At 50.0% G+C, this 17,633-nt stretch overlaps 1 protein-coding gene across 1 annotated transcript in view; it reads left to right on the top strand.

The window, feature by feature from the left end:
• The window catches only part of RND1 (Rho family GTPase 1), a 47,461-nt gene that overhangs the window by 28,546 nt on the left and 1,282 nt on the right, over positions 1 to 17,633 (top strand). Inside the window, exons 2-5 of the mRNA XM_050746950.1 lie at positions 10,477 to 10,702; positions 11,485 to 11,572; positions 14,240 to 14,349; positions 15,230 to 15,364. Coding sequence (XP_050602907.1) covers positions 10,583 to 10,702; positions 11,485 to 11,572; positions 14,240 to 14,349; positions 15,230 to 15,364 — 453 coding nt within the window. The 5' untranslated portion in view covers positions 10,477 to 10,582. The remainder of the gene's footprint in view (positions 1 to 10,476; positions 10,703 to 11,484; positions 11,573 to 14,239; positions 14,350 to 15,229; positions 15,365 to 17,633) is intronic.

Genomic DNA, 17,633 nt, shown 5'->3' with positions numbered 1-17,633 from the left:
TGAGCCAAGATTGCGCCATTGCACTCCAGCCTGGGCAAAAAGAGCGAAACTCTGCCTTAAAAAAAAAAAAAAAAGAAGGTAAAACAGGCCGAGCGCGGTGGCTCACACCTGTAATCCCAGCACTTTGGGAGGCCAAGGCAGGTGGATCACCTGAGGCGAGGAGTTCAAGACCAGTCTGGCCAACATGGTGAAACCCCATCTCTACTAAAAATACAAAAATTAGCCGGGCGTGGTGGCGCCTGCCTGTTATCCCAGCTACTGGGGAAGCTGAGACAGGAGAATCGTTTGAACCCGGGAGGTGGAGGTTGCAGTGAGCCAAGATTGTGCCACTGCACTCCAGCCTGGGCGACAGAGCGAGACCGTCTGAAGAAAAAAAAAAGAGGGTAAAACAGGCTGAAGGAATTGCTGCTACCTGGGAGGATGAGGAGGAGGGAACTGGAGAGGAAGCAGGCCTGGCTCAGGGTCCACATCATTTCCCAACTCACTCCTGTGCTCCTGAGGTCCTTTCATGCCTTGGAATTACTGTTTCCCACTCACCCAGCAAGTGTTCACCTTAGTCTTGGCCAAGCCCTGGGGTAGTGGCAAGAGATGGCAGGAAGGCCTGCATGTGTGGTCTCCGGTCTCCTGACTCCAAGTGTGGCTACTCTAAGCTCCCTTCAGCTGCCCTCTGCTCCTCTCTGTGCTTCCATTCCCTACCCCCAACTCAGCCAGAACCAGACAGAACACAGGCTTCTTCACCACCACTATCTTCACCGCCTTCTTCTGTTTTTTTGTTGTTGTTGTTGTTTAATTTTATTTTATTTTTTGAGACAGGGTCTTGCTCTGTCACCCAGGTTGGAGTGCAGTGGTTCTGTCACAGCTCACTGCAGCCTCGATCTCTTGGGCCCAAGTGATCCTCCCACCTCAGCCTCCTGAGTAGCTGGGACTACAGGTGCATGCACCACCATGCCGGCTAGGTTTTCATTTTTTAATTTTGTAGAGACGGGTCTTACTAGGTTGATCAGGCTGGTTTCCAACTCCTGGGTTCAAGCGACCCTCTTGCCTTGGCCTCCCAAAATGTTGGGATTACAGGCGTGAGCCACTGCACCTGGCCCCTTCCTCTATTTTCACTCTGGCCCCATCCTTGGCCACCTCTGTACCTCCCTCCTGATTCTCTCTCTCTTTTTTTTAGTTTGAGAAGCCTCCAGTCTTCCCTCCTCCCCCTCCTCCTCCTCCTCCTCCTCCTTCTTCTTCTTCCTCTTCTTCTTCTTCTTCTGAAACAGAGTCTCACTCTATTGCCCAGTCTGGAGTGCCGTGGTGCGATCTCAGCTCACTGCAACCTCTGCCTCCCGGGTTCAAGGGACTGTCCTGCCTCATCCTCCGGAGCAGCTGGGATTACAGGCGCACACACCATACCCGGCTAATTTTTGTATTTTTAGTAGAGACAGGGTTTTTCCATGTTGGCCAGGTTTTAAACTCCTGACCTCAGGTGATCTGCCCGTCTTGGCCTCGCAAAGTGCTGGGAATACAGGTGTGAGTCACCGTGCCCAGCCTCCCTCTCCATTCTTAGTCCAGCTCAGGTGGCTTGTTTTGTTTTGTTTTTTCTCCTCCTATTCACACATGCATACATACACATGCACTGGTCCTCTTCCCCAGGCCTCCTTCTCCTGCTTCCAAGCTGCCCCATTCTCCTAGAACATTCCCTGTACTCTGGCCCAACTCTCAGCATTCTATTCTTGCTTTGCCTCATAGCTCAGTGCTACTTTTTCCAGAAAGTTTTCCTGGAAAAATTCTCTTTCTTTTTGTTTTTCCTTTAGCTCTCTCACCACTTATGTAACAATGCCCAGCTCCCAGGAAGAGGAGCAGAAGAGGAGCTGAGAAGGAGAAAGCAGCTCCCGGCAGTCAGGAACTTGCCTGGCACTCTCAGCAATGCTTTGGTTTTCTCGTAAGCATTTCACAGAATACCAGCATCAGGCAAGGCCACACTGTGACCGACCTCAAGAGATCCAGACAGAAATAAGATCTCTCAGTAATCATATCTGAACACAGACAGAAGCAAGAACATTGTCCAAACCACAAGAATAACCAACCATCCATGCATCCAAGCTAACATGAGCCCATGCTGCTTCTTTACCACACTTAGCCTTGCTTCATTCCTCCCACCTTGTATAGGACAGAAGATTTATTGATACTCCACTTTCTTTTTCTTTCTTTCTTTTTTTTTTTTTTTTTCTTGAGTTGGAGTCTCGCTCTGTTGCCCAGGCTACAGTGCAGTGGCACGATCTCAGCTTACTGCAGCCTCTGCCTCCTGGATACTTAACTTTCTGACCAGCATCCAATCCTGAGAAAAGCCTCACTTCCTTGACCTCTTCGCCAAATCACCAAATGTAAGCTCAGATCCTAAGTCCTTTCTAACACTCATTTATTGGATGTGCCACAGTTCCACCATGGCAAATGTTCTTATTGAAATTAGTCTGCCAGGCACAATGGCTCCCACCTCTAATCACAGTACTTTGGGAGGCTGAGGCAGGAGGATCACTTGAGCCCCAGAGTTCAAGGCTGTAGTAAGCTATGATCTCACCACTGCATCACTCTAGGCTGGGCGACAAATTGAGACCCAGTTTTTTTGTGTGTGTTTTTTTTTTTTCTTCAGCTAAAAGAGCGGAAGAGGTGATTTATTTTAGGGTTGTTACACTCGGCCACAAATAAACACAGAAATAGTCCAGAATGTCACAAGTCCGGGGCAGAGGACCAACATGGGCAGTTTCGTTTATGAGCAAAGTGGGTCTCAGAGGTGATCGGTGATCAGAGGGCGATGAAGTTCTAGATCCATTGAGACAAGCTCTAGACAGTAGCATGCAGTCCCACAACTTGTACCAGCATCCCCAGCGCCTGGCATTCCATGTTTCTGCTCCTGTGGCCTCCACGATGCAACAAGCTAGTGGTTTACTTGGACCTCTGCCTCATCTTTCTTCTTTTGCGCTTCAGCCTGCGCATTTGCTTCTTCCTCCACTTGGCTCTCATGGCGCAGAGGTTTCCAGAAAAATGGCGCTAAGGCCGAGAGCCCAGTTTTTGTTTTTTGTTTTTTTTTGAGATGGAGTCTCGCTCTGTCACCCAGGCTAGAATGCAATGACACGATTTTGGCTCACCGCAACCTCTGCCTCCCGGGTTCACATGGTTCTCTTGCCTCAGCCTCTTGAGTAGCTGGGATTGCAGGCAAGTGTCACCAGGCCCGGCTAATTTTTGTATTTTTAGTAGAGACAGGGTTTCACCATGTTGGTCAGGCTGGTCTCGAACTCCTGACCTCAGGTGATCCGCCTGCCTCAGCCTCCCAAAGTGCTGGGATTACAGATGTGAGCCACCGCGCCCAGCCTTTGAAGTGCTTTTTTTTTTTTTTTTTTTTTTTTTTTTTGAGACGGAGTCTCGCTCTGTCACCCAGGCTGGAGTGCAGTGGCGCGATCTTGGCTCACTGCAAGCTCCGCCTCCCGGGTTCACGCCATTCTCCTGCCTCAGTCTCCCGAGTAGCTGGGACTACAGGCGCCCGCCACCACGCCCGGCTAATTTTTTGTATTTTTTTTTTTTTTTTTTTTTTTTTTTTTGAGACGGAGTCTCGCTCTGTCACCCAGGCTGGAGTGCTGTGGCCGGATCTCAGCTCACTGCAAGCTCCGCCTCCCGGGTTCACGCCATTCTCCTGCCTCAGCCTCCTGAGTAGCTGGGACTACAGGCGCCCGCCACCTCAGCCGGCTAGTTTTTTTTTGTATTTTTTAGTAGAGACAGGGTTTCACCGTGTTAGCCAGGATGGTCTCGATCTCCTGACCTCGTGATCCGCCCGTCTCGGCCTCCCAAAGTGCTGGGATTACAGGCTTGAGCCACCGCGCCCGGCCAATTTTTTGTATTTTTAGTAGAGACGGGGTTTCACCGTGGTCTCGATCTCCTGACCTTGTGATCCGCCCGCCTCGGCCTCCCAAAGTGCTGGGATTACAGGCGTGAGCCACCACGCCCGGCCCTGAAGTGCTTTTACAGATATTTTAGCCAGTCGCAGTGGCTCACGCCTGTAATCCCAGCACTTTGGGAGGCTGAGGCGGGCGGATTATCTGAGGTTGGGAGTTTGAGACCAGCCTGACCAACATGGAGAAACCCTGTCTCTACTAAAATTACAAAATCACCAGGTGTGGTGGCACATGCCTGTAATCCCAGCTACTTGGGAGGCTGAGGCAGGAGAATCACTTGAACCCGGGAGGTGAAGGTTGTGGTGAGCCAAGATCGTGCCATTGCACTCTAGCCTGGACAACAAAAGCAAAACTCCGTCTCAAAAAAAAAAAAAAAAAAAAAAAAAATTGCAGTAGATTTTTTTTTTCTTTTCTTTTCTTTTCTTTTTTTTTTTTTTTGAGAGGGAGTCTCTCTCTGTTGCCCAGGCTGGAGTGCAGTGGCGTGATCTTGGCTCACCACAACCTCCGCCTCTTGGGTTCAAGTGATTCTCCTGCTTCAGCCTTCCAGTAGCTGAGACTATAGGCATCTGCCACCATGCCTGGCTAATTTTTGTGTTTTAGTAGAGACAGGGGTTTTACCATGTTGGCCAGGCTGGTCTCGAACTCCTAACCTCAAGTGATTCACCCGCCTTTGCCTCCCAAAGTGCTAGGATCATAGGCGTGAGCCACTGCTCCTGGCCTGCTTCTTTCTTGTCTCCCTGCTTAGCTGTAAACTCCCCCAAGGCAGGACTGTGTCTTAGAGTGCTCAGTTAAAAGATCAGCAGTCAAAAGGTCAGGTGTTCCCAGGTGCCAGGGACCAGAGACCCCTGAGATCACAAGTTATTGCTTAGGACTGAGGAGTGCAGCACCTGCGTCATATGAAGGGAAGGGGATAATGGGCCTTGTTCTGGGAGATGCAGGTGGCAGCGTGCCTGGGGGCTCTTTGCAAAGAATCCCTAGGGCAGAGAAAGTATGAGGCTTGTGTATTCTCTAGTACAAGTCAGCATGAATTTTAATTTGTTACAACCCTGAACATCTTTGTATATTATGCCACTGTCCCAGATAGGGAACTTATCAGAGTAATCAGAACCAAAAAAGATAGGGCAGCCCTGAACTTTGAGCATGTGGTATACACACACATATTTGTGCTAGAGGGTATTATCCAGACCAGTAGTTTTATTTTATTTTATTTTGAGACAGGGTCACACTTGGTTGCCCAAGCTGGAGTGAGGTGGCATGATCACGGCTCACTGCAGCCTCAACCTCCCCAGGCTCAAGCAATCCTCCCTCCTTAGCCTCCGGAGTAGCTAAGACCACTGGCACATGCCACCACGCCCAGCTAATTTTTGTATTTTTTGTAGATCCAGAGTTTCACCATGTTGCCCAGGCTGGTCTTGAACTCCTGAGCTCAAGCAATCTGCCTGCATCGGCCTCCCAAAGTGTTGGATTACAAGCATGAACCACTGTGCCTATCCTGAATTCACCAGTTTGAACTATACAATTTGATGATTTTTCAGTCACTCCCCGTTTCCTCCTCAACTCCACAGACCTAGGCAACTATTAGTCTACTTTCTGTTTTTTCAGATTTGCCTATTCTGGACATTTCATATAAATGGACACAGTCTATATGGTCTTTTGTGGTTGGCTTCTTTCACCTTGGCATAATGTTTTCAACTATAACCTTGTTTTAAATTTTTCTGATTTTGATAGGGAAGAGCCACCTTTGCTTTTTTTGTTTGTTTGCTTGTTTGTTTGTTTTTTTGAGACAGCATCTCCCTCGGTCGCCCAGGCTGGAGTGCAGTGGCGCAGTTTCAGCTCACTGCAACCTCTGCCTCCTGAGGTTCAAGCTATTTTCCTGCCTCACCCTCCCGAGTAGCTGGGATTACAGGCACCCGTCACCAGCCTGGCTAATTTTTGTATTTTTAGTAGAGATGGGGTTTCACCATGTTGGCCAGGCTGGTCTCGAACTCTTGATCACAAGTGATCCACCCACCTCAGCCTCCCAAAGTGCTGGGATTACAGGTGTGAGCCACTGTGCCTGACCCAGAAGAGACACTTTAATGTATTAATCTGGCTACAGACTTTTATTTGATTTTTAAATTTTTCTTGTAGAGATGGGGTCTCACTCCATTGCCCAAGCTGGTCTTGAACTCCTGGTCTCAAGTGATCCTCCCACCTCAGCCACCCCAAATCCTGGGATTATAGGTGTGAGCCACCACACCTGGTCTTGGCTATGGAGTTTGAAATAAAGTTATTTAAAAGAGGTTTAAACAAATTTGGAGGAGCGAGTCTAACCGCTAAATAATAATAATAATAATAATAATAATAACATCTAGACTAAGCGTGCTGGTTCACACCTGTAATCCCAGCACTTTGGGAGGCCGAGGCGGGTGGATCACCTGAAGTCTGGAGTTTGAGACCAGCCTGACCAACATGGAGAAACCCCATCTCTACTAAAAATATAAAAATTAGCTGGGCGTGGTGGTGCATGCCTGTAATCCCAGCTACTCAGGAGGCTGAGACAGGAGAATTGCTTGAACCTGGGAGGTGGAGGTTGCAGTGAGCCAAGATCGTGCCATTGCATTCCAGCCTGGGCAACAAGAGTGAAACTCTGTCTCAAAAATAATTAATTAATTAATTAATTAAATAACATCAAAAAACTCCTTCTCTAGTTAAATCCATCACACTGCATTTAAGGAAATAGGCACCCAGAGAGGGAAGTAACTTATTCAAAGGCACACGGTTTGTTAAAGGCAGAGCAAGGTCCAAGGCCTAGACCCGCTAAACTTTAGTTCCATCCTTTTCCTGTTACATCCCTGCCACTTGATCTAACACATACACTTTCACACACATAACACGTTTTCCACCAAAACTCATAAACATATGACCCACAAAATATCTTTGGAGACACATCTTGGACCTCGGCCATGGTGGAGGCTGCTCTGTATAATGGTTCGGGCCTTCTGCTACTTGACCCTGAAATGCAGTCACCCAGGGAAGAATCAGTGTTGGCACCAGCTCTCAGAATTTCTGTCTGGGAGGAGCTCAGGAATGGCAATGTTCTTAGAAGCCAGAAGAAGCTGTTTGTTTAGCAGGAACAGTTTTTACTTATTCTGAAAGTTTATTTGGAGTAGTGGATGAATGGTGTGTGTAGGGGGAGGCTGGTAGAGAACATGGAGAGAAGGCTAACTCCTGTGGGGCTGTGATTGGAGGGAACTCAGTTAAGAGTTAAGAGGATGTATGGGGGACTGGGCAAGGTGGCTCACGCCTGTAATCCCAGCACTTTGGGAGGCCGAGGTGGGCGGATCACAAGGTCAAGAGTTTGAGACCAGCCTGGCCAACATGGTGAAACCCTGTCTCTACTAAGAATACAAAAATTTGCTGGGCATGGTTGCATGTGCCTGTAATCCCAGCTACTCGGGAGGCTGAGGCAGGAGAATTGCTTGAACCCAGGACGTGGAAGTTGCAGTGAGCAGAGATCATGCCTCTGCACTCCAGCCTGAGCAACAGAGCAAGACTCTGTCTTGAAAAAGAAAAAAAAAAAAAAAAAAAGAGTATGGGAACTCTACTGATGCTTCCAGAACTAAGTCCAGATGAGACTGAAGGTAGGGGACAGGAGGATACAGAAGGAGAAGGTCAGGCTGTGGGAAAGGATTCCAGATTGAGGCAGTTCATGATCTTATAGCTGTTCCTGGAACTCTCCCAAACCCCACTTATATACAGCTCAGAGAGGCTGTCAGGCTGCTGGAAAAGGGCAAGAAGAGGACGAATTCTATCAACAGAACATTATCTGAGGGAGGAGGATGAGGGGAGGTAAAGGGCAGAAACCTTCAGAAAGCCTGGGAGAAGAGGCAGCCAGCTAATGGCAACACCTGGATAATGCCCTTTCCACCCTGAAGTTTCCCTCAGGCCATTACCCATCCCAGGAAGTGAATGGAGCTTAGGATAGGGGTGGAGAGCAGGTGTAGGCCTTGGCCCCAGAGCCACGAGGTTTGACTGGAGGAACACTGGCTAGGCTGTATTCTCAAAACAACATCCACTCTCCTACTGCCTATAGTGGGCACTGGAAATCTCACTCTTACAGATCTGTCCCTTTGGGTCTGTGGAAGGCTTTCAGGCATCCTTTATCACAGGGAAACTATCCCTGGGTGGGGCAGCAATGACTATGAATTAAGAGTAAAGCTCAGGCTGGGGCACAGTGGTTCATGCCTGTAATCCCAGCACTTTGGGATTTGAGGCAGGTGGATCACCTAAGGTCAGGAGTTTACGACAAGCCTGGCCAACATAGCGACACCCCATCTCTACTAAAAATACAAAAATTAGCCGGGCATGGTGGCAGGCACCTGTAATCCCAGCTACTCGGAAGGCTGAGGTAGGAGAATCGCTTGAACCTGGGAGGCAGAGGTTGCAGTGAGCCAAGATCACGCCACTGCACTCCAGCCTGGGTGACAGAGCAAGACTCTGTATATATATATAAAAAAAGTAAAGCTCAGGTGAAACAAGGCCCAGGTCATGCTCCAGAGACACTGGGCTTGACAAGGGAAAGGGACTACTCTCAATTTTGCCCAAAGTTGGTCTTCCTTCAATCACAAATCCCCTGGAATCCTTATTTGGACAGTCTTGATTCCTGGACAATCAGTGGTTTATTTAAGCTGTGGACAGCCCATAGTTCCCTCTAGTAGAGAGCCTCCCCAAAATTCAGGGCCCCACCGGACAGGGCTGTTAAGAAGTTATGAAGCTCAGCTGGGCGCGGTGGCTCATGCTTGTAATCCCAGCACTTTGGGAGGCTGAGGTGGGTGGATCACCTAAGGTCAGGAGTTCGAGACCAGCCTGACCAATATAGTGAAACCCTGTCTCTACTGAAAATACAAAAATTAGCCAGGCATGGTGATGCGTGCCTGTAGTCTCAGCTACTCAGGAGGCTGAGACAGGAGAATTGCTTGAACCCGGGAGGCAGAGGTTGCAGTGAGCTGAGATTGAGCCACTGCACTCCAGCCTGGGTAACAGAGTGAGACTCCATCTCAAAAAAAAAAAAAAAAAAAAAAAAGTTATGTAGTTCATCTCAACCTTAGATTGTCCTCCAGCTTCTAATCCCAAAATCCTGGGTCCAGTCTGAACTTTAACCAGGTGACACAATTAGTGCGTCAGTTTCAGTGGGCGTTAACATGGAACTGGACCTGTGCCTGATTCATCCAGGAAGCTGAGCCTAGGCCACAGAACAAACACCCCTAAGCAGCTCCTGCTAGGCATGGGTGAGAGGCTGTCTGGCCAAACAGTGAGTGTGTTTGCTTTGTCTTCTTCCTCTCCCCCATCCCCACTTGCCAGAGTCCCTCATTTCTCTCTACCCATCACTGGGTCAGGTGCTGTGTGTTTTTTTCTGGACGACTCTAGAAAGCTTTCTTTCTTTCTTTCTTTTCTTTCTTTCTTTCTCTCTCTCTCTGTCTCTCTTTTTGGTGGCGAAGGTGATTCTTGAAGAAGAGAAGGCTTTAAAGCGGGCACTGGCCAGGCAGGCATGGTGACTCACACCTATAATCCCAGCACTTTGGGAGGCCAAGGCGGGCGGATTACCTGAGGTCGGGAGCTTGAGACCAGCCTGACCAACATGGAGAAACCCCGTCTCTACCAAAAATACAAAAATTAGCAGGGCATCGAGGTGGGTGCCTGTAATCCCAGCTCCTTAGGAGGCTGAGGCAGGAGAATTGCTTCAACCAGGGAGGTGGAGGTTGCAGTGAGCTGAGATCGCGCCATTGCACTCCAGCCTGGGCAACAAGAGCGATACTCCATCTCAAAATGAATGAATAAATAAACACACAAATAAAAATAAAAATAAAAGAGGTACAGCAGGAGCTGATATTGGGAAGGGAAATAAGGGGAAGCAAGAACTAGTTTGGATGGGAGTTAGAAAAAACAAAAAAGTCAGACATCAGGCCAGATGCTGTGGCTCATGTCTGTAGTCCCAGCACTTTGGGAGGCTGAGACAGGCGGATTGCTTGAGCCCAGAGATTCAAGACCAGCCTGGGCAACATGGTGAGACCCCTGTCTCTACTTAAAACAAAAGATGTAAGGAAAAAAAAAAAAGAAAAAAAAATGTCAGAGAAGCTCTGGGCCACCTCCTCCACCCCCCACTCCTCCAACACACACACGCACCTGTCTATAGTCTAAGCAGGTCCTGCTCTTCTAACCCACCCGGGACAGTCCCTGCAACTCCAGCCTGACCTCACTTCCTGCTTCCATAGCTAGTTTGTTTTTTTGACACTTATTGGTAGACACTCCAGATCATTTCATTTTGCTTCCAGTACCCTTTCCCCTTCCTAATACAAATGCAGAACAACGTGGGAATCCCCTTTCTGGGGGAAGCAAAGGTGCAGCTTTAAGAGAAAGGGAAGGGAGGAAGGGGGCGCTGACTCAGATCCTCAGATCCATTGGCTGCTGGAGGGAATCCCACCTCAGGGATTGGGCGTAACAGAGTCCGCCTCCTCTTGTGATTGGCTCAACCAGAGAAATAAAAGGCGGCTGTGCCGGCCTCCTCCACAGTTGGAGGGAGGCAGGGAATCCGGCTGGGTTGGCGTGCTGAGACGCACCTGGCGCAACCCTCCCTTCTGAATCGAAATTCAAGTCCCGCGGACACTGCAACCATGAAAGAGAGACGGGCCCCCCAGCCAGTCGTGGCCAGATGTAAGCTCGTTCTGGTCGGGGACGTGCAGTGTGGGAAGACCGCGATGTTACAAGTGTTAGCGAAGGATTGCTATCCGGAGGTGAGCTGCCCGCCCGCCCGCTGGCCGGCTTTTCTCCCTGCCAGCCCGACTTGGGGTAGATTTCCACCTGCCCAGGAGACGTGGCTCCCCCAGCCCCAGCCCATCCTCAGCCGCTTTCTGAGGCTTTCCCATCCTCCGCTGCTTTTTGGCTGGAGGACTGCCCTGCCTTAGCTTCCCCTGAGACCTGTTCCACTTCTGCCGCCCCGCTGGCTCCTCCTCACCTCTTCACCCAAAGGCCCCATCAGATCCCCTCCACCTTCCTGCGTCCCTGGAGTCTGCTCTCAGGAGAGGGCACTGGAGGCGTTTGAGAGTCTGGGGTTTCTTCTTGACGTAATCCCTGCCTATCCGCTCACCTGCTCCTCAAAGGCTCTCTGCCAGTGCCTCCAGGCAGGCTTCTGCAGCCCTCTGTTCACCATGCTGGAGGGGTTTGAGAGGAGATGAGCTAGGAATGGCTTTGGCCTGTGGCTCTCTCAAATTGGGAAACACAAATCTGGGGATGGGAAGAATCTGTGTGTGTGTTTGTGTGTCCCTAATCGTCTAGGATATGAGGGGATTACCCCTGGTGCCGTGGTGGTGGTGGGGGGTGTCATTCACATTTCTCACTGCCACAGAGCAAAGTGCCCGGTCCCCCACATTCCCTTCCCTCCTGACCCAGGCATCTCCTCTGGTTTCTTGTCTCCTGTGACTTTACTGTCTCTCTGGTGAGTGCGTGTGTAGCCAGCACTAACCAGGGGATCTGAGGGTAGGGGGGCCCGGGGTGAATGTTTCCTCTCTTTTCACAGACCTATGTGCCCACCGTGTTCGAAAATTACACAGCCTGTTTGGAGACAGAGGAACAGAGGGTGGAGCTTAGTCTCTGGGATACCTCAGGTAAGAATTCGGCTCCAAATGCCCCTTTCCCACCCCCACTGGTCTGCTGTGTAGCTGCTGTCTTCTAGAAGTTGTTTTCCCCTTTGGTGGGGAGAAGTGAAAGAAGAGAATCTGAAGACTCCTTAGTTGTGGGGAAGGGTGACAGTTGGTCGACTCAGTTGCATGGTCCAAGGGTGCAGAGTAGGTGAAGCCCAGGAGCTACTCTCTTCCCTGCGTCTAGTTCCACCCTTTAGAGGGCTGGGATGGTGAGGTGAAGGGATCCATGAATATTCCTGGGGTGGGAGGGCAGTAAAACAGGACTTCTCCTTTTCCTTCCCTGCCACCCAACGTGTGGGGGCGCGCGCACACACACACACACACACACACACACACACACACACACACACTTTTTACTTCCCCAGAGCAAAGCCAAATAAGAGGCAAGAGGCAGTGCTGCTGGAGGCAGTGCTGCTTGAGGCAGTGTGGTTGGGGCGGGGAGACAAGTCTGCTTTGGGGAAAGATTGCTCAGACTCAGTTTCGTCTCCTGCATTCCATCTTGGGCCACTGCTGTCCTCCTGCTGCAGCTCAGCCCCACTCGTCACACCGCTGCAGCTCGGGGATGAAGCGATGCATCATCGATGTTTTGGAGGGTGGGGGAGATGGCTTAATATAGGGCATAGTCAGTTGTGAATAGTGGCCGGCAGGGCAGAGGGGAGGTTGGCTCTGCCTGTTTTCCCTCTACTGGGGTGAGGTAGAAGATGCCCTGTCTCTCTAGAATGTAGAAACAATGTTTTTCCAGCCTCTCAGCCCCAAGCCCTTAGTGCTAGGCTATCCTCTGCCTTAATTCTGACCCCTTCCCATTATCTTTTTACCCCGTATCATTTTCAAAAGACTGGCTCAGAGTCATAATAAAGGAGTAAAAGCCGGGAATAGGAGAAAGAAAATAAAATCCGCCCCTCCCCAAAAATGCATATTCAGGCTGAGTTTTAAAAGGGACCATAAATCACTGGGTGTTTCCTGCTACATAATAAATATGCTGTCCTGCTCCTCCAACAGTTGTTGTTCCCATGCTCCAGTTCTGAGGTCTGAAAAGATTGGGGCTAGGGGATGGTTAGACAGACAATGAGCCTTTCCTCCCCAAACAAAAATTCCCCAACCTGGTGTGCTTTTCCCCTGTTGCAGTTTCAGGGCTTGGGAGGCAGGGTTCTGGTTCTCCTGGGCTGTGCTACGCTGGCTAGATCGGACTAGAATGCAGTTTGACTGCATGATGTATAATTTTTTGGTTTTTCATCTGCTGTACCCTCCCACCTTCCAATCTTCCCAGAATCTTACTGCAGCTCATCTCTTTTCACTACCACCGCCCAAACCCCCTCCCCCCACCTCCTCCCTCCTTCCACAGTCAGAATGCGCCCTCAAATCCCAAACCAGATCATGGAAAATCAGCAAGTATAGTCTCTATTCCCTGTGTCACACCTCCAACCCCCAATTTCCGAAAGGATAAAGGCTGTCAGTTATTCTCAAACTCACTCTTTCAGATTAGGTTCCCATAAGGAAGGAGGAAGTGGCCATGGTGTGTGGGATAGGGTTTCCCAATGTTGGGGTCAGGGTTGACCCTGTTCCCATTATTCACTTGCTGGTCTTAAGGGAGGGGGATTGCTTGGAGCCAAAATGGAGGCCTCCTCCCCTCCCCCTTCCCCAATGCTGCAGTGCTTCCGCTCCTCAGTGCTGCAGTGGTAAGACCCCACCTCAGAAAGGGATGGGGGAGGCTTGCTAAAGGAGCAGGCAGCTATCCCAACTCCCCAGTATTCCTTTTTTTTAATGATCAACATCCCCCCACCAGCTTGGATTCCCCCCCGTTTCCATGGCGATTGCGGTGCAGGGAGAGGGGCTGCTTGCTATTCTGAGCACGGATTGTCTGGGTTCCAAATCCGCTACTGCTCCTTCCCCAGGGTGGAGGGGGTAGGCTCAGCCCCTAGCATTCTCCCATATGGGACCACCTGGGTCTGCATTGCCTGTTTCCCCCCCAACGAAGGACTCTTGCTCTAGCCTCTAAATCCCCAGCCATCGGTGCTGCTGTCTTTGAGACTGCCTTTCTGAGATGTGGGGGGGTCAGGGGGTACAGCTTTCCTTTTGCCCTTTTCAGTGTAAGCCGATCTGGGTGGGTGGAGAAGTGGGGCACTGAACCCTTGATTCTTTCCCTCCCCTGCTAGCCTCCTAAAGTTCTGACCCCATGGCAAAGCAGCAGCCAGGTTACATAACAGGCAGGTTTGTCTCTTCACTGGGGAGACCCTGGAGCAGAGGGGAGTGAAATTGGGCAGCAGGCAGGCTCTAGAAGAGAGGAACCCTGAAATAAGCACTGTCTCTCTGCAGGGCTGGAAGCATCTTCTGGGACTCAGAAAACTAGTAGATGTCCAATTAGGCTGCTGTAGGAGACCCGGACAGGGCCAAATTATACTCCACCCACTTTATTTTGCCTTCTTTCCCTTTTTCTGGACCAAGGGGGATGATATTCTTGCATGACCTTCTGGCAGATGGTCAGGTCCCAAGCTTCCAGCCATAGCACATTCCCCCTGGGAGATGGGTGGATCCTCAGGGATCGTGGGTGGTATTCCCAGGGCTTTAGGGCTTAGGCCTATTGGGGAAGGAAAGCACCATGGCTCACCATCAACTCTTTCTGGCCTACACCAGGATCTCCCTACTACGATAATGTCCGTCCACTCTGCTACAGCGACTCGGATGCAGTATTACTATGTTTTGACATCAGCCGTCCAGAGACAGTGGACAGCGCACTCAAGAAGGTAAGACTAGATCAACTCTCCAATCTCTAACTCAGCATGAGGACCAAGAAGGAATCGTAGGGACCTTGTCAGGAATGCCCTCTTGTATAACATCAAGAAACGGAAGCCCAGGAAGGAAGAGATTTGCCCAAGGCCACACCATTAGCTACAGCTCTGGGACTGGAACTTGGGTCTGCTTACCCCGCTGCCTCCCACCCTTTTTGTTATCCCATGCTGCCTTGCCAGAGGCCCCACAGGGGAGGGTGGTGTTGAAGACTCAGGAAGCAGAGGACAGAGAGTCAGAGAACCTTTAAGTGATATGGTATGAGGGTCAGGCATGGGATCTTTGGAGGCAGCTTCTATAGATCCTGGTCCCAGTCCCACTGAGAATGGGCAAGCTAGGCAGGTCTGAGCTGAGCTGCTGGTATGAAATGCTTGGGTCTGGGCAGATCCGCCAATGCTGAGGAGTCCTAGGAAACCTTGTGTATCTAGTAGAGTATAGAAGATGCTGGGATCACCTTCTTCCCTTGGGAAGAGACTGGTTGGCTTCCCCCTGGCATTCTGGACTTGTGAGGCCCTTTGGGGTGAGGGGGCAGATCCATGCTCTGTATGCTTGGCAGAGAGTGGGAGGAGAATTGCCCTTGTGCTCTCTCTGGTGACTGGGCCATAGACTGGGGGAACAGGCTCCTGGGTCAGCACTCTGGGGGCCCCAAAGGCCTCATGGGCAGGAAGATGATGTAATTAGTGCAGTGGCGATGCTGTGACTCATAGGGAGGACTGGGCTGGTGATAAGCGAGGTGATGTGTGTAATATTGCCAGCCAAGCTTCTCCTGGTATCCATCTACCACTAACTCTCCTCCCTTCCTCCTTCTCCTTCCCTTCTTCCTGCTCGACCCCTCAGTGGAGGACAGAAATCCTAGATTATTGTCCCAGTACCCGCGTTTTGCTCATTGGCTGCAAGACAGACCTGCGAACAGACCTGAGTACTCTGATGGAGCTGTCCCACCAGAAGCAGGCGCCCATCTCCTATGAGCAGGTATGTGCATGTGCAAATGCGTGTTGTAGGTTGAAGTGAGGAAGGCTAGAGGCAGACAGCTTGAAATATGGCCCTGGCTCAAACTCTTCCACTATGGCAAGAGACAACTGCTGTAATAATTAGCAAATGAGTCACCTGGAGAGAGGTGGTGGGTACCTGCTTACCCAGATGTATGCTGTCAGTTAGCAGGCGAGTTATTCCTGTGTGTGCCCACATTTCTAAGACTGTATTCTGACCACCTGCATTAGAATCATTAGAGGTGTTCATTAGAATTTCACACACACACAAAAAGAGACCCTGTCTCAAAAAAAAAAAAAAAAAAAAAAAGGAGGAGGGGCACTGTGCACGGTGGCTCACGCCTGTAATCCCAGCACTTTGGGAGGCCGAGGCCGATGGATCACTTGAGCTCAGGAATTCAGGACTAGCCTGGCCAACATGGCAAAACCCTGTCTCTACTAAAAATACCAAAATTAGCAGGTTGTGGTGGCATGCACCTGTAATCCCAGCTACTCGGGAGGCCGAGGCAGGAGAATTGCTTGAACGTGGGAGATGGAGGTTGCAGTTAGCTGAGAATGTGCCACTGCACTCCAGCCTGGGTGACGGAATGAAAGACTCTGTCTCAAGGAAAAAAAAAAAAAAGAGCCAGATGTGGTAGCTCACGCCTGTAATCCCAGCACTTTGGGAGACCGAGGCAGGTGAATCACTTGAGGTCAGGAGTTCAAGACCAGCCTGGTCAACATGGTGAAACCCCGTCTCTACAAAAAATACAAAAAATTAGCCAGGGATGGTGGTGCACACTTGTAACAGAGTGAGACTCTGTTTCAAGAAAAAAAAGAAGTGATCTGCCTAGGCTGGAGTGCAGTCACATAATAGTTGTTTATGCAGCCTTGGCCTCCCGGACTCAAGTGATCCTCCCTCCTGTCTCCCTAGTAGCTGGGACTATAGGTACGGGCCCCATACCTAGCTAATCTTTAACATTTTTTGTAGAGACAAGGTCTCATTATGTTTCCCAGGTTGTTCTTGAACTCCTGACATCAAGTGATTCTCCCACCTTGGCCTCCCAAAGTGCTGGGATTACAGGTGTGAGTCACCACACCTGGCCTGGAATCTGCATTTTTGATAAGACCCCTGGATAATTTCTTATGTGCATGAGAGCATAGGGTTGGGGGACGGAGTTTCGCTCTTGTCACCCAGGCTGGAGTGCAGTGGTGCGATCTCAGCTCACTGCAACCTTTGCCTCCTGGGTTCAAGCGATTCTCCTGCTTCAGCCTCCCAAGTAGCTGGGATTACAGGTGTCTGCCAACACACCCGGCTAATTTTTGTTATTTTTAGTAGAGATGGGGTTTCACCATGTTGGCCAGGCTGGTCTCGAACTCCTGACGTCAGGTGATCCACCTGCCTTGGCCTCCACTGCACCTGACCTGGGGAGCTCTTAAGAATACTAATGCTGGCTGGGTGTGGTGGCTCACGCCTATAATCCCAGCACTTTGGGAGGCTGAGGCGGGTGGATAACAAGGTCAGGAGATCGAGACCATCCTGTTTAACATGGTGAAACCCTGTCTCTACCAAAAATACAAAAAATTAGCCGGGCGTGTTGGCGGGCGCCTGTAGTCCTGGCTACTCAGGAGGCTGAGATGTGAGAATGGCGTGAACCCAGGAGGTGGAGCTTGTAGTGAGCTGAGATTGTGCCACTGCACTTCAGCCTGGGCACAGAGCAAGACTCTGTCTCAAAAAAGAAAAAAGAAAAAGAATACTAATGCCTTGGCTCTATACCCAGAATTTTTTTTTCCTTTTCCTTTTTTTTTTTTTTTTCTCCCAGAGACAGGGTCTTACTCTGTCACCCAGAATGAAGTGCAGTGGTATGATCTGAGCTCACTGCAGGGTAGAACTCCTGGTCTCAAGGGATCCTCCCTAGTATTTGAGACTATAGTTTTGTGCCCACTTCCAGCGAATGTTTAAACATTTTTTAAAAGTTTTTATTATTTTATTATTTTATTATTTTTATTTTTGAGATTTATTTTTGTAACCCCAAAGTGCTGGGATTACGGGTATGAGCCACCTCGCCTGGCCGCCTAGGCTGGTCTTGAACTCCTGGCCTCCTCAAGTGATCCTCCTACCACAGCCTCCTGAGTAGTTGGGATTAGAGGCACTAGCCACTGCCCCAGCTATCCCCAGGGATTCTGATTTAGTTTGGCATCAATATAGTTTCAAGAGTATTCCAGGTGATTTATAATGTGCAGTCACACATCGTCTTAAGAAAAAGAGGCAT

The sequence above is a fragment of the Macaca thibetana genome, chromosome 11 (assembly GCF_024542745.1).
Source record: "Macaca thibetana thibetana isolate TM-01 chromosome 11, ASM2454274v1, whole genome shotgun sequence".
NCBI classification, from domain to species: domain Eukaryota; kingdom Metazoa; phylum Chordata; class Mammalia; order Primates; family Cercopithecidae; genus Macaca; species Macaca thibetana.
Note: the sequence above shows the minus strand (reverse complement) of the source record. Positions and strands in the feature narration are given on the sequence as shown.